Here is a 16,614-nt window from a genome sequence, read left to right on the forward strand (position 1 = left end):
AGGGCCCCTAGAACCCACTTTTTTCTTCTTTTTTTTGAAGTTTTATTCAGAGATTTATTCAGATTATTTTTTCTTTTTTACGTAGTCGGATGCTTTTCAAAATCTAATCGAAGTATTTACAAATATAAAATAATTGTTATTCTTCACTTTTCTAACCAAAAGAGCAATAAAACGTTTTTTCCACTATTGAAAATATCCCCACTTTCGTAGCTACCACCTACAGAGTTGTCAAGTAGCCTCCTCACTTTACACTGTGAGAAAATGTTTTTAGCTTCTTGATATTGCCTTGGGGCTCTTTTTTCCTTACTTCGGAAATATCAGATATCCACAGAGACACCTTTTTGTTTGATTTCTGGTCATAAATTCTTAAGAAGAAAACATTTCTAGGGCTGTAAATAGGGGGAGGGTCTTGTTAGAATCTGTCTTGAGATTTTCACAGTGTCTTTAAGTTGGGACTCTTTCAATTTGAATTTTTCTCTCTTACAAAATTAAGATATTTTTTCTGATTTATTATAAAAGCTTTTTCTTTCCTTTAATCATTCTAAATGTTTCAACTAGCCTGATTGTTTAATTTATTTAATTATTGTAGTTGATTTAATTTTGCTATTTTTCAAATAAATCGTAAGGAATAAAATAGGAATTTTCGTAGGATATTAAGAAGACATAAATCTTTCACGTTGGAGGTAAGCAAATATATCTATTAAATCAATTTGAATTTAGGGAAAACGTGAAAGGTTTGCTCAGTTTGTTATATATACAATGAGATTTTTTTTGTTTATTTAATTAAATGGCGGGCCACTATTCAATTCCCTCTTTGACTGGCCTGTATGGCAAAACTCTTGATTTGGTCTGTTCTGGATAAAATGGATACAACAAATGTAATTTTACTTTAATTTAACTTACTGCTGACAGACAGAAACAACATATGATTTTGTTTAATAGAGCAATGAAATCAAATGATCATCAGCTAAAAAAATGTTTTAACATGAGAAAAAAAAATTTCACTCCTGTATAACCAAATTTTCATTGTTTCCCCTAAATATGAAATATGTTTGATTTGTAATATTATATTTCGTACACGAAATTAATTTATTTAGTTAGCTTATGACTTTAGTGTTTATTGATCATATTTGTTTCTATTTTTAACTCCTTTTTGTTGTTGTTAAGTGTTTAAAGTTAATAAGGCTTCTCAATTTTTTTATTAATAAGGCTTTTAAATTTCCTAATCAAAGTCGAAAGAATTTCTTAAAATTATAAATCGAAAATATATATGAAATTTTGACAGCTTTGTTTTTATTTCAAACGTGCGCATTTAATTTAATGAAATAAAAATAAATAATAAAAAAATGGAAATAAATGACTGAATCAAATAAAAAACTTCGTTGTCATATCATCGTTAAAATAATTTGAGTATTAATAAATTTTTTAAAAATAAGCAAATTTTTAGTTTAAAAGGTAAAAAAAAAATTTATTTGTTTAAAAGGTAATTATGCTCCATCATTCGATCATGAGACTATTTAATATCTGTTCCTAAAGATCAGAATTCTTCTTTATTTTACTTTATAGGAAAAATGATATATACTTAATACTTTCATGTGTACTTAATACTTTCATTTCCTTTTTTTTTCTACAAAAATTACGATTGAATTACCATTTACATTTCGAAGATGATTAAATTTAAGCAAATCAATAAAATTGGAACAATAAAGTTGGACTCATGGAATAGAACAATCTCCTCCGAATGAGGTCCACCGAGTTCGAATCCTGGTGATGGCTGATCGATATGAATTCCACACCCGGCTTTTACCGACCACAGTGCTGACGTGAAATATCCTCAGTGGTAGGCGGATCATGGATTAGAGTTCCCTTGGTATCAGACTAACCGTGGGAGGATTTCGTGGTTTTCCTCTCCATGTAACTCAAATGCTGGCTAGTTCCATCAAGACGTCCTCCAGGAAGGCAAAAATTTCTTCCACTACTTGATCCAGGAGTTCAAAATTAGACTGCTGGATTGCGTTCAAAATTACAAGGCTCCGGAGTTAAACATTAGTAGTAGTAAACTCAAAATCTGGTGGGCTGCTCAATGACTGTTATAAAATAAACTAATAATTTGGCCACGATAGCTTGGTTGATGTTGGGGCTATGGACTCATGTTCGTGAGAAAGGGAGTTCGAATTGAGCCTGCCCAAGTATAAAATGGTGACTGGTGCATGTTAAATCGGTCGGGGTCATAAACTCCTCCAAGTTCTCTTAGCAATTCAATACTTCTGGGTATAGATCCAGGAGTTTCTTTGTCTTCTGGATTGGTTTTAAAATTTCAACGTTACGTAGTTAAACATTGGCTCAAAATTGAGTCAGTCTTTCAACGACGATTATAAAAAAAAAAAATAATAATCAATCTGTATTTTCTTGTATTTTTTATAACTCCTTGCATATTTTCTACACACCTTCATAATTTTATGTTTCGAAGTCTAACAGATTTTGATCTGCAAAGCAAAATGTATGTCTTATAGGAAATTGATTTTGATGATGTGATAAAAGATTCGCCTCTCAAAAAGCGCGAAAAGTATAGTTACCTTAAATTTTCGATAAAAATAATGTATATAAGCTTTTATAATTAATTTATATGTTTATTACTCTTAAAAAAAAAATTAAAAAATTATTTAAAAAAAATTTTTTTTCTCTAAATTTACTCATAAAGGGCCCAGTCTACAAGCCCAGGGCTCCTGTAAACATAAAAACGGCTCTGTATCAAATATACTAAGTAATTAGTCCAAACAATATTTTAAGTTAGGAAATTAGACATAAAATCGTTATCCGATAAGACATACCTTTTTTTCGACGGATTCGGATTTCTGACCCCCGAAATATAGTAGAATATTGTATTGTTTGTTGTTTTAGAAATATTGTTTTATTTCAGGAGCGCGCTTGAAAGTTAGCACCCTTTACTGTTTACTTTAGTTTTTGCGTATTTTACTACAGCCCACTTTTTTTAAAGCTAATTGAAAAAGTTTTGCATACAATTCCAATCTGATCAATCAATTCATATTCCTTTTCTAAAGATAATTTCGTGCAAAATAAAACTTTTAGTAAACATTTATTATTACTTTATTTAAGGTTTCATCGAGAACTCGTAGCCTTTCTCCAGTCTGCAGAGACCAAATAGAGGCAAAAGGCATCAGTGGTACACCAACATCTTCCAACATGAACACAGTAAGCACTATAATTGATCAACAAACACCAGTGAACAATTCTGGCAGATCTAGACCGCCTCGTGACATCTCATTAACACGTCTCAAAAGTTATCTCCCTTCAGTTCACAATTCGTCTGAGTCTCCTTTTAAGCAAGCTGTAAGAATCAGCCAAAATCTTCAAAGTCAACAAAACAGCAATCTAGCAGGTTTACCCAGAACTGGCCATCATTCTCCAATTCACATAGAACAAACAGAAGCTAAAGGCGTTAGCAAAACACAAACATCTTCTTTATCCCAAATATCGGCTAAATCGCCATTTAATCCTTTTCAAGAAAATTCACATCTTCAGGCCGATCCATTATCTATGTCACAACAATCAGTGCTGAATAGTCCAATGAATACTCTACCGCGGGCTATTTTATCTCCACTCAGCGAAACAATCCACAACGTTCTAAACACAAACATCGATCATGAGTTTACCTCTCTATCTTCCCCATTACCGACAACGGCCAACACTACTGTTCCATCTGCTTCAATTTTGCCAACTCCTGACAATTCTCACGAATTAGACACATTAATCAGCATAATCGTTAAAAATGTAGAGAGCAAATATGGTGATAAGTTCAAACTCTCAATTACTCAAGAGACAGGCTTCAATGAGGCAATCCAAAAAATTAAAACCTTGTTCAGCTGCCAGTCCTCTTCATCATACCTACAAATTCAACAACTAGAAAAACTAGATCACCGTATTTCTACACTCTCAGATAAAGTTGATCCAACACATATTAAGAACTTAGAGCGACAAATTATTAGGATATCAGACCAGCTAGACGAGCTTAAACAATCTTGCCATACTCCAACTTATAGCGAAATCGCCAAGAGACAGTTTCCTCCCGCACCTATTATCATCACTGCTGAAGACGACAGATCTGGTGATGACATCGTCGAAATCATAAATGATTCTACAACGCTACCAATTGTGAAGAAGGTTTTCAAGACAAAGAATTTCGTCGAAATTAAGTTTCACGATCATGAGGCAATGACTAAATTAACAAATAGCATCAAAAATAAGCTCGAATTCCACGACAAAGAACAACGCCTTACCTCACTTATAATTCTGAATGCACCAGCTCTCTTTGATGGCAACAGTATATCCAACATCCTCCAGCATTTCAGTGAATCATCATTTGACAATACCATCACCTACACAAAGTCAATACCTCACAAAAAACATGTTGACAAAAACATATCATTGTCAATGTATCGCATAAACTTGCTCAACAACTCCTGAGGACAAAACACATCTACATAGGCCTTAACAGATGCATTGTCAAAAAAGAATTCTACTTCGACGCTGCACATGGTGTCAAGGTCTTGATCATTCCACCCACTCTTGCACTCAAGAATTCGCCACTTGCTCTAACTGCGGAGGCGACCATCACACAAATGAATGTCACTCCAAAAATTTTGCATCAACTGTTGGCACACCAATACCTTTTTTGGAACCAGCCATAATCCTTATCATCAAGTCTCAGACATCACTTGCCCTGCGCATCGCCAGGCCCTCCTTGAATTACGATCTCATTCTAATGATTATTAAATGTTACCACCTTCTAGCTATAACTTCTCAGTCTCTTCACAATCTATTCACTTATGTCTCTTGAATATATCTATAGCTAGAGAAACTTTATAAACTTTTTTCCTCATTGCATACGTTTTATAACTGACTCTTATTTTTTATTTTTATTTATTTAATATTTCCTTTCAAAATTCTTGCTATCCAGCCTCTTTGAGAGCCTTACACTTTCGACAGCTGTCAAAATAATCTACTTATGTTTTCCAGTTACTAATCTACATTTACTTTCTTGAACTTAACAAGTGTATCAAAATTCCTATGCCTATCTCGATGTCGCAATGCTCTGCATTTATTCTGTTATTTATTATTTATTCTGTTTTATGTATGTTTTGTCTGTAGAATGTTTGTTCTACTCTCGTGTGCCCTGAATAGGGCGGGACGAGGTATCAATAAACAATTACTTTATTTAAGGGAAGTCGAGAAACTTAAGAAATGTAAAGTGTACAATTTTTTCATCATTTGCAATTTTAAATGTCAAAATACAAAGTTTAAGCAAAATCGGTCAAATAAGTCATGAGAAAGAAAAAAAAACTCCTATTTTTCGAAATTTTGTCCCCTAACTTCTTCATTTTTAGTGTCCATTTTTTGTGACTTAAATTTCGTAACTATGAAAGCAAATTTAAATTGTAGGGGAAAGAATGTTTCGCGTTGGTAAACAATAATCAATTAACTGTGTAAAAGGTTATTCGTAGCAGGCGTATGTCAATATGCAAAAAGCTTTTGCAGGGCGAAACAGAAATCTTGGTAGAAAGTGTACTTTCAGCTTTGCAGAGAAACGAAAACATAGGCAGACAAACAGCAGCCATGTGTGGCAATTTTTTTTAAAAAATTTAAGTTAGTTAATATTTGTTTCTCAAAGGCAAATTTAAAATTTGTAAATTGAAAAATAATTACAAATTTAAACTATATTGTTTGAATCTTATATTTTAAGCCGATAGACTTACTCTTTTTCTCAAATGGAGAAATTAGCATTTTGCCGGACATAGATGTTCACTTTAAAAGCATCTTTGAAAAGAAAAAGGAGACGCAAGGAGAAATTTTAAAAGTCTCTTTGTATTTATTTACAATATATATTAACGTCGAGTCCCCTCATTAAAATAGCCTTTTTTTTGTCCGTAAAATTATACTATGTAACATTAAAAAAAAAAACAATTCGAATTTTACAGTTTTATGAGCAATAACCACTTCGAAGTTCGTTCAAAACGGGGCATAATATCTTAAGATGGAATACGTGGATGCAAAAAATGTACTTAAAACTTTATTTGCAAAACATTTAAATGATTCAAAAGCCAATCGATGCACATAAAAAGAACATTTTATATCAATGTTTTGTTAAATGTGCATGAAATTTTAAATTTTTATTAACGAATAATTTTTGAGTTATGAGATTAAGAAGTGTAGAAATTTTTTGAAATTGCGGTTACTGCTACAACTTTTTTTTTTCATTAAAGAAATAATTTTTATGCTTACAATGTATGGTAAATTGCATATACAGTACAAAATACATCGGTAACAGAAAAAAATTAGATTTAAATTTACATTAAAAGGAATCTACTCATTATGGTATCAATATTAGTGAGTTTAGATTCTTAGAAACACACTTCAAAAAATTGATGTGAGAAAAAAATTTAAAGTATGAAATTCGTTTTAATTTAAATATTTTGAATTAATTTGCCTAAGCCCCCCTGTCGGGGGAGACTGACCCCCTTGTCGGGCAGAGTCTGGCGCCACCCTTGGTTTTCAACATGTAGGAAAAACTTGATTAAATCTAGCAAATCTGAAGGGAAAAAAAACAGGCTTTTTTCCAACCATGAGGTGTACGAACAACTAATTGTGCCTATTTTGCAAGTTGTGCCTGCAATTAAATGACACTGCCACTGGTTGTAACTCAGACAAATTGTGTCCACAGTGAACTGTATTTGTGTTATATTTATATAATAAAAAAAATTCTATTTCTTTTTAGATAGGGCATAAGGAATAAAAAAAAATTGTCTCATTTTTTTTCCTGACGAATATTTTTTCAGGGATACCTGAATTTCCCCGAACCTCATTTGTGCGATTATACATATATGAGCAATAAATTGTTAAATTGCCGCCTAATGCGAAATTTAAATTTTATCATTTCGTGTCTCAATATTTTGTTTTTCGGAACCCAATAGGGATTGCATTGACTTGCTTATTATATATGGGGCAGCTACTTTATTGCGGATTTTTTTTATTTGTTATTTATTATGTGTTATTGTATTTTTTTAAAAATTATTTTAGAGTTATGATTGAAAGTGTAGTCAAGTTATTTTAATAAATTTATTTTAATATTTTTTTCACACGTTATTGTGAAGGAAATGTCCTGAGTTGTGGTCACTATGCTTTGATAATGCCCTACCAATTTATGAAAGTTATTCATGAGCTATTTGTAACTAATTCTTTAATTTTTGCCTTTTTCTGACAAACAATACAGGATAATTTCTCCTTTATTTCTATTACTTAAATTCAATTTATGCTCTGTTTGCACTAGCATGATGTTTATGACATTTGGTGCTATTTTTGAGTGTTTTCATCATAATTCTATAACTTGCTTCGTAAGTAAAATACCAAGATTCCATTTAATAATCGTGATGTGATCATTAACAAATTATTTTAAAATTTTTCTTCTGAAACCAATATACTGTTCTGAAAGGCACATTTTCTAAAAACTTATGTCTGTGCAATTTGTCAAAAAAAAAAATTATAGTAAAAAATGTTCGACATGATTCATAGTTGTTCTGAAAATAGTTGTCTGCTACACATGAAAGGAATACTATGAATTTGTAATTTTTGATTGTAGAGTATTGAGCATAATCGTTAGATGTGTTTTTGTTGTGTTGTGCATGCCATGGACATATGAACTGTTATATGTAAGATTGATTATCATATTTCCGGTGATGACTGAGTGCATGTTGTTAAAGGAGACTAATTATTATGATTGAGTTCGTCTCAATGAGAAATTTTCTCCACTACGATTTTTTGTTAAATAAGTCTCCTGTTTTTTTAATGAAGGCTGGTGTATTTTACAACTATCTCCTGTTTACCCATATATTTTCAAAGTTCTCTGTATTTGTTGAAATTTTTTTATTAAATTTCAGCAATAAAATATTTGCTGATGACAAAAACACTTCTCTTATTCCAGTACTGAAGTATGTTAAGTGTTAGTAGTTTAAGCAGGGGTCTGTCCAGATATTTTGTGAAAGGTCCTGTTTTCGTAAAATTGTGAAAAAACTACTTATAATTTGTGAATATAAAATAAGCCTTGAGTCACATTCTTTCAACCAGGGTCCTGTTATTGCAAAAATTGCTAAAAAGTATTTAAATTGTAAATAGATACAAGATTATGCTCAACAATTGCTTCTACTAAATTAGAGACGCAACATACAATTATTTGGTATTTAGCCTATACTGCTCAACGCAGAATATTCCTTTCGGACGAATAATGGAAGCAAAATCACTCAGATTTTTGATAATTTCATTTGACATATTTTAAATAACGCAACTTATAATTTCTAATATTTTATTTAAAAATTTGCCAGAAATATTTATTTACATAATATTCTATTTTATGAATAAATATAAATAGTTCAATAATTTATTTACAAAAAAAAAAGTATCATTTAATATCAATAAGACTGTGCACACGATGTTTGTAAAAGTAGAAATATTTTCTTAGAATACTAAGTTTGGAATTTAAACTTGGAAAACTTAGTTCGTTTCGGGGGAGGGAGATTTCCGTATCGTGGAACCATCCTTTTTTTTTCCCATGAAGGGTTTATTCAATTAACAAAACAGTAATAAAGATAAACAAATTTGTGAAGGGTTCGTTTTTATGGAAAGATTTTGTGAAAGGTCCGTTAACAGACCTAAATTTCTTCTATACAGACCCCTGGTTTAAGTAATTATAAATAATGGTTTAAATAAATCTTTTTTAGATTAAGATTTATTTACATATTTCTTACCTTGCTAAATGTAACATTATTACATTATTTCCAATTTTGAATTTCTCTTTTTGACTTACACGATTATACATGGTGTAAAACTTTACTCGTTGCCTAAAAAATGTCACAAGTAAAATCTGTTATTTTATTTCTCCAGTGTTGGCTGGTATGAGTGTGATAAATCTGCTATATTTTGTGTTCCAGCTCAATACAAATACACCATCAATGGCTCAACAGCCCAGGGTGGGCTTTGGCCTTCTCAAAAAGGTTTTTTCCTAACTAACCTTTTTTTTTCTAGTGTTCTCCAATTTTTAGTTTTTGAGACCAAAAGGTCTTTCTGTAGACCATCTATCCATCTCAAATTCAGCCTGCCTCTTTTACCTGTGCCAACTCCTGGGTGAATATTCAAGGCTTCTATTTGGTGGAGTCCATGAAGATAGATAAGTACTAATTACAAGTAATTTAACTTAACTAATACTTTTGAAACTAAGAGATAAGCTTTAAAATTTATTAAACATGAACAAATTTTCATTTAGATTTCAAGTAAAATTCAATTTATCTCAATGATTTAAAATTATGTTATTCTTTCACTTCTGGTTCTAGCGAATACTGCATTTTTTGATTACAATTTTTTTACCCACTTTTTACCAATTTTTTAGGTTTGTTTAAGCAGTTGTTACTTATTTAAATTAAATATTCTCCATAATTTCTTTAAATATTTTTTTTTAAATAAATGTTTTTCAGTTTTGTTTTCATATATCTTTAAATCAAAAATAAATTGTTACTTCATTCTTGCTTTTTTATTCATCTTAATCAAATAAATGAAAATAGGTTCTACACTTGTATAATGCAGTAATTTCTAGCCAATTAAATTATTTTATTTTAATTTCTCTTGTTTAAGCTTCGATCCAAAGAGACTGTTGTAATTCTTATTTCTGGGTATGTAAACTCCTGGGCGGCTGGGGTATTACCTTGTAGTGCTGAAAACTGACAAAATCCTGGGGCAAGTTACTTTTTTGTCATAGGGGACATTTTATTAGACATTAAATCATACACAATACTTGTACAACTCACGCCAATTCCATTTTAAATAGTGTTTTGAAAAAAAAATTTTAGTCAATTATTCTTACAATTTTTTACTCTGTTTTTAAAATCCTGATGTCGCATGTCTTTCATTGCTCAGTTATTAATGATATCATCAAGATTTTTTTAAAGAAAATATAAATATTATTACAGCATTCGGAGTTGGAATTGCAGATTCGAGAAAAGAAATCATTATTTGACACACTCGGTTTGCGCCAATATCATTTATCCGTGCAGCGTTTCAATCATTCTTTCAATAGTTATTGCTACGAATTTTCATTAAAAAAAAAAGAAACAGGTTTGTTTGTTTTCTTAATAATTTTATTACACCTGAAACTAAAATTGCTTCATTATTTATTTTAAATGTTTTCATAGTTTTGTCTACTTTTTCGCAGCTAGTGCTACTAATTCCTACAGGGTTTTTAAACTTCCAGTTATTTCTCATTTCAAATTCTACATACAAAATTTGAATCATGCATTTAAACTTTTTTTGATGTTCTCAATTTACACTTATATCGTAAATTCATGTAGTGTTTAGATTGTATTTTTGGCAGTGGATATGGAGTTTTATCTGGTTTTTAAATGCCTCTATATATTACAGACACAAGGACATATTCGAATAGCTCATTTGAGTAACACAATAATTCTATTTTTTTAGCAGTTATTGCTATTGATTTCCACATAAAAACAATCAAACACAACAAAACCACATCAAAACAATTTTAACTATGCAAACCTTGAAATGTTAAATTCTTGGGGGTAAAATTTCAAATTTATGAAAAAAAAGATAAAGTTGTTTAATATATATACTTATTTATAAAACAATTCACACACAAAAAGATTGCCAAAGAAATAAAATTCAATTCTCATAATACTATGGATTTCGCTTGACTACTGTGCTATCATAAATTTCGCCTTATATTCATAAAAATATTGGCATTGTGTTTGAAATTCTTTGGCTGTTTAATTTTATTTTTCATAATAATTTTCACTGTAGAGTTAGTTATAAAAAAATTTATAACTAACTATAGTACTTAATTTAATTTGAACTTCTGAATTATTTTGATACGTTTCATGAAATCAATTTTTTAAAATAATGTGAGAGTAAAGTGTGACAAATTTCAGTTTTTTGTCTTTAAATAAACAGATCTTGAAAGTATGTTTGTCTATCAAATATTTGTTGGCATAAAACTAATTTTTTCTATTTAGTTAATTGGATTCATTAAAAACAAAACTATTTTTTATGTGAATTATCTTATTCTATGCCTACTGTTATTAAAAAAATTAAGGTATTTAATACTAGGTTGCTTAAAGGAAGTCATTTTAACTGCTTTTTCATTTGCAAAAACTGTGCAAATAATAGTGCATAAATTAATAATTTCTTTCCAAGTGAAGTAAATTTTTTTATTTTTACTGCTTTTGGGCAATATAGGTATATACTAAGTTTCAGTTATGCTATTTTGTTTTGTTGATATCTTGACAATTGTAGTTTGTGCGAACAGGTATTGATACTGAAACATCCCTGGCCTTTTGCTTGGTATTTTTTTATTCTGCATACAATGTAGAATAATGATAGCTAATGATTTAGAGTTCTAAAACACCCTTAGTTCTTTTATTACAGTCATAACTATTTCTGGATGTAAACTTCAAAGAATTTAAGAAGCTGAACTGCACTACAAGCTTGGTAATTTATGCTTTTGTGATGGTGTAATTAAAGAATTGCCATACACAATAGCAGAAATTTGTTGGCTTGTTTTAAAACACATAATGAAGACCAAGATATAATTATTGCCTGTTTCTAACGGTGTGAAATCTGTCTTTTATCTTTAGGTAAGCGTGTTTATAATTTATTAAATTTCTAATAATTATTTATAAAGCTTTCAATTTTTGCAGATTTGTAATTACTTTTTTATTACTTATAAGTTATAGGTCTATTCATTAGAATAAACAAAATAAATTGTATCTAGTTGATGACATGTTTTATATGTGTATAAAGAGAAATTTAAAAATATCCTTTTCTATTGAAATTTAAATTTCATATTTGATAGCTTTACCACTTTGGATTCACTATTAATATAAATTTGGGTTAAAAAGTTAGCTCTCATCATCATGCTTTTTTTTTCTATCATGTTATAGGATGATTTAGAAGTTAACTTTACAAAACATTTTACCTAGAGATTTATTTTTGCTGAAAGAGGATAACGAAAATGTAAGTGGCGTAACTTACCGAATTTGAGATCGTCGTAGCTGGCAAGTGGTTTGTTTCCAGACTAATTCTAGGTTTACATAGAGACTGCATAACTTGCTTCTGTTTAGGATAAAGATTGTTCAAAGCTTAGACTCCTTAGAACCGATTTAAAACGAAGAAAATTTTTAACGGTTCTGTTGGTACAAGGCTGAGCTAGTGCTGATAATTTGCACCAAAACTTTTGAACCAGCTGTCGACTACTTTCTCGGAATTTTATTGAGACTATGATCTGTCTCATTAATTTTAAAATATGGAGAGGAATTTTTTTATATACTCTCTATTTGGTGAAATGATTTAACATAAAATAATGAAGATAAAACAATTGTATCTGATTAGTCAGTTGTTTAAAATATTTCAAAATTCAACTAGAAGAGCGATGGTTGTAGTTAAAAATTGATATTTTATAAAATTGCTAGTGTTTTGTATTGGATTTTTAAAAAATATTGAATTTTTTTAAAAAAAAAAGTTAAATCTACAGTTAAACGTCGAATAGTTACTGAGAAATCGAATTTTAATAATACAATTTTTTTACGATTTGATTTTTCAGAAACTATTTGGCCCATTGTGCTGAAATTTTGAATTCCGTGTCATGCAAAAATTACGTTCTTCACGTTATTGTACATCGCTGGATGCGGTCGTCAGTGTGCGGGTGGGTGGCCACTTGGATTAGTCTGCGTAGGGACCGAGGGTGTGCGGTATTGATCGTTAAACTGTTCAACCGTAAAGTGCTCGACTTCGCATGCAGGACGTCGGGCTACCGGAGCGGGGTTGCCATCCCCTCTGCAGAGGATCAAAATTGTGATGGCATGTCTTCGGATCATCCTCAGGGATGTTTCCCAGACCGTCACCAATAGCCCATTGTGCAGCTCTAGTGCGGCGTAAGCGAACTACAACAACAACAAGATTATTGTACAAAATTGTATTCCATAAAATTTGAAAGTTTTTCGACTATTTTAAGTAATTATTAAAAATTATTTTTTGCATGAAATAACGAATTATATAATTGGATGCAAAAAGTTTTCAATTCGCTTAGTTCAGAACGAAATACGCAAAAATGTAAAATTAACATTAAGGGGTCGAAACTTTGGACGGCTCTCATGACCTAACTATTAAGATCATATTTCCTGGACTGCGGCTACCCCCTTAACCTTGGGGATCGAAAACCCGAATCCGTCTAAAAAAGGTATGTTTATTCAGAAAAAGTACGTTTTATGTCTGATTTCGTAGCCTAACATGTCGCCTGCGCTAATTAATTAGCAAATTTAAGATCACCCTTATTTATATATATATATCGTTAACTTTAAAATAAAAGTAATGATAAATGGATTTTTGTCAAATGGATGAGTACGCGTTACGGTGTCTCAGAAGATAGAGAGTTTAACCTAATCGAGGTGACTCAGGTTCGAATCCCAGCGATGGCTCTCTGAAAACTAATTATGCTCCCGGCTCGTACCAACCACACTGCTGACGTAAAATATCCTCAGTGGTTGACGGATCATGGGTTAGAGTCCCCTTACCGTGGGAGATTTCCGTGGTTTTCCTCTCCCTGTAACGCGAAAGCACATTTGTTCCATCAAAAACGTATAAAAAAATATACATAGGTTTTTATTCATATACGTGTATATGAATAAAATCCTAGGTTTATTATAATTTACATAAAACTATAATTTTCAAAATCGAAAGAAATTTTATGAATTTTTTATTATTTTGCATAAATGCTGTAATAACCGGCCGGGTAATAAATCTTATTTTTACCGCGTACCTAGAAACAGCCGGGGAGAAGGAACGAAAATTTTTTTTTACCTGGTACACAAAACCGAATGGATTAAAAAAAAAATCACTATGTATGTTGGGTACCCGGACCGGGCAAATTTTCAAGACTTTGGACATCCCTATTTATTATTGTTTCAATATGATGTTCAAATAAAAACAGTGAGCAAAAAAGAAAAAAAAAAAGAAAAGCGCATTAATTTGAATAATTTTTGATTTAATGATCGGATTTTCACGTTTTAATTAAATTAGGTACTTCTTTAGTAAGTTACTTTACAGTAGCTCTTCTCAGTTTTTGCTTTTACCAGAAAATTGTTGCTAAGTTTTGTAATATTCAGAGCGCAAAAAAAAAAAAAAAAAAAAAAAAAAAAAAAAAAAAAAAAAAAAAAAAAAAAAAAAAAAANAAACAAAAGCTGACCACCCTGAATAACGTTTGTTCTAATGATCGGATCTTCACGTTCTAGGACTAAATGGTTCAAGGTCGTGACCTTAAATATACTACTTTAAGTTACGAAATTAGGCACCAAAACTTACTTTCTCTGAATAAACGTTGTTCTTTTTTCGACTGATTCGGATTTCTGCCCCCCAAAATGTAGGGGGTAGCCGAAACCTGGGAAATATGGTCCTAATAGTTCTGTCAGGAGAGTGCTCTAAAGTTTGACCCCTTAATGTTATTTTTACTTTTTGCTTATTTCACTATAGGAAAAAAAGGAATGTTTATTCCCCTTGAATTATTAGGATTGAATCCTAGAACGTGAATTTACGATTATTAGATCAAAAGTTATTCGGCATGGTCTCTTTTTTTTTAAAAAAAAAAAATATTACTTTAGATCACTGTGCACATTGATTAAAAAATATTGTAGGTTCCCAGCAGATCATCGAAGTCAAGTATCACTGGCTACGGTCAGTGTGCGGGTGGGTGATCACTTGGATCAGTCTGCGTAGGGACCGAGGGTGTGCGGTATTGGTCCTCGTTAAACTGTTCTACCGTAAAGTGCTCGACTTCGCGTGCAGGTCGTCGGACTACCGAAGCGGGGGTGCCATTCCCTCTGCAGGGGGTCAGAATTGTGATGGCATGTCTTCGGATCATCTTCAGGGATGTTTCCCAGACCGTCGCCAATAGCCCATTTTGCAGCTCTAATGCGACGTAAATTAACTACAACAAATATTAAAAAATATTGTAATTAAAATCAGTTTATGAACCTTTGGCTAAGTAAAGTTTACCCACAACACCCCGTTATGAGTTAGGGGGGCGCGATGATTAAGACCCCTCAGTTTTGAAACCAACGGCATGATTTTGGGAATGTGGTCAGCGCAGAGCACAGGCCGCATTTATTTCTCAGACAAGCTGGTATCTAACGATCTGAAGCTGAGTGGGATCGAACCCCAGTTCTATGACAGTTCAGTGCCTGATGACTCAGGGAATAGAGTGTTTGCCTTCCAAAGACGTGAACCTGGTTCGAATCCCAGCGATGGCAGGTCGATATGAATTCCGCATCCAGCTTGCACCGACCACAATGCTGACGTAAAATATCCTCAGTGGTAAACGGATCATGAGTTATAGTACTTTTGTCTTCTGGCTAACCGTGAGAGGTTTTCGTGGTTTTCCTCTTCGTGTAACACAAATGCGGGTTAGTTCCATCAAAAAGTCCTCCGTAAAGGCAAATTTCTTTCACTACTTGAGTCAAGAGTTCTGTTGTCTTCTGGATTGGGTTCAAAATTACAAGCCTGCGGAGTTGAAGATTAGTAGTCGTAAATCCAAAAAATTGGATCAGCTATTCAACGACGTTTATAAATTATGCCAGTTCAACGCCTTAACCATTAAGTCACGCGGCTCCCTTCAGTGTTAAAAAGCACAGTTTTTTAAACACTTTTTGCAGAATCGGAGAGCTCGCATGGAATTTTAGGCTCATTTTGAATTATTTAGCGATGATTTATTTTCAATTGGCTGAGAAAGGTGCACTCATTTTATTTTATTTTATAACCAGCTTTGAACAGCCGATCCAGTTCTGAGTTTACGATTATCAGTGTTCAACTCCATAGCCCTGTATTTTTGAACCCAACCCAGAAGACAAGGGAATTCCTGGTTCAAGTATCAAATTAACCTTCGTTGTGGACGTCTTGATGGAACTAACCCGCATTTGCGTTACATGGAGAGGAAAACTACGAAAACCTCCCGCAGTTAATCAGCTGACAAGATGATTCTAGTTCATGATCCGTCTACCACTGAGGATATTTTATTTCAGCACTGTGGTCAGTGCAAGTCGGTAGCAGAATTTGTTTTCAGTGAGCCACCTCTGGAATTCGAACTTGGGTCACCCCCATTGAGAGGTGGGAGCTCGATTCCCTGAGCAACCGCAGCACGGATTCATTCATCTAACAAAAATCTATTTATCATTATATTTAGCTGAAAGTTGCATTTATAAATTTTTTCGTGGTTCACCATGATTAAGCCTTTTTAAACCTACACACAGAAATATATATATATTATTAAAAAAGTCAATCCTGTTATAGGCAGCTCGTCATATCTTAACACCTGAAATTATATAAAAATTTTTATAGCGTTTACAGTATCAGACACAGTTTTGTATAAATCGCTTAACTTTCCCCTGCGTGAAGTTTCACCTTGTGACTAGTCCCATGAAGGAGAAACAGTTTTGTTGAGTGTATAGGATTTTATGTCTGAAGATTCAGAGTCCTGGAATCGGTAGCTGAAAC

General features: G+C 32.0%; 1 protein-coding gene across 1 annotated transcript in view; it reads left to right on the forward strand.

Moving 5' to 3' along the window:
- Positions 1-10,684, forward strand: part of LOC122268880 (uncharacterized) — a 64,561-nt gene extending 53,877 nt beyond the window's left edge. Inside the window, exon 4 of the mRNA XM_043039669.2 lies at positions 3,118-10,684. Within this exon, the coding sequence (XP_042895603.1) occupies positions 3,205-4,485 (1,281 nt within the window). The 5' untranslated portion in view covers positions 3,118-3,204 and the 3' untranslated portion in view covers positions 4,486-10,684. The remainder of the gene's footprint in view (positions 1-3,117) is intronic.
- Positions 10,685-16,614: the final 5,930 nt, after the last annotated feature.

The sequence above is a fragment of the Parasteatoda tepidariorum genome, chromosome X2, assembly GCF_043381705.1.
Source record: "Parasteatoda tepidariorum isolate YZ-2023 chromosome X2, CAS_Ptep_4.0, whole genome shotgun sequence".
Taxonomy (NCBI): domain Eukaryota; kingdom Metazoa; phylum Arthropoda; class Arachnida; order Araneae; family Theridiidae; genus Parasteatoda; species Parasteatoda tepidariorum.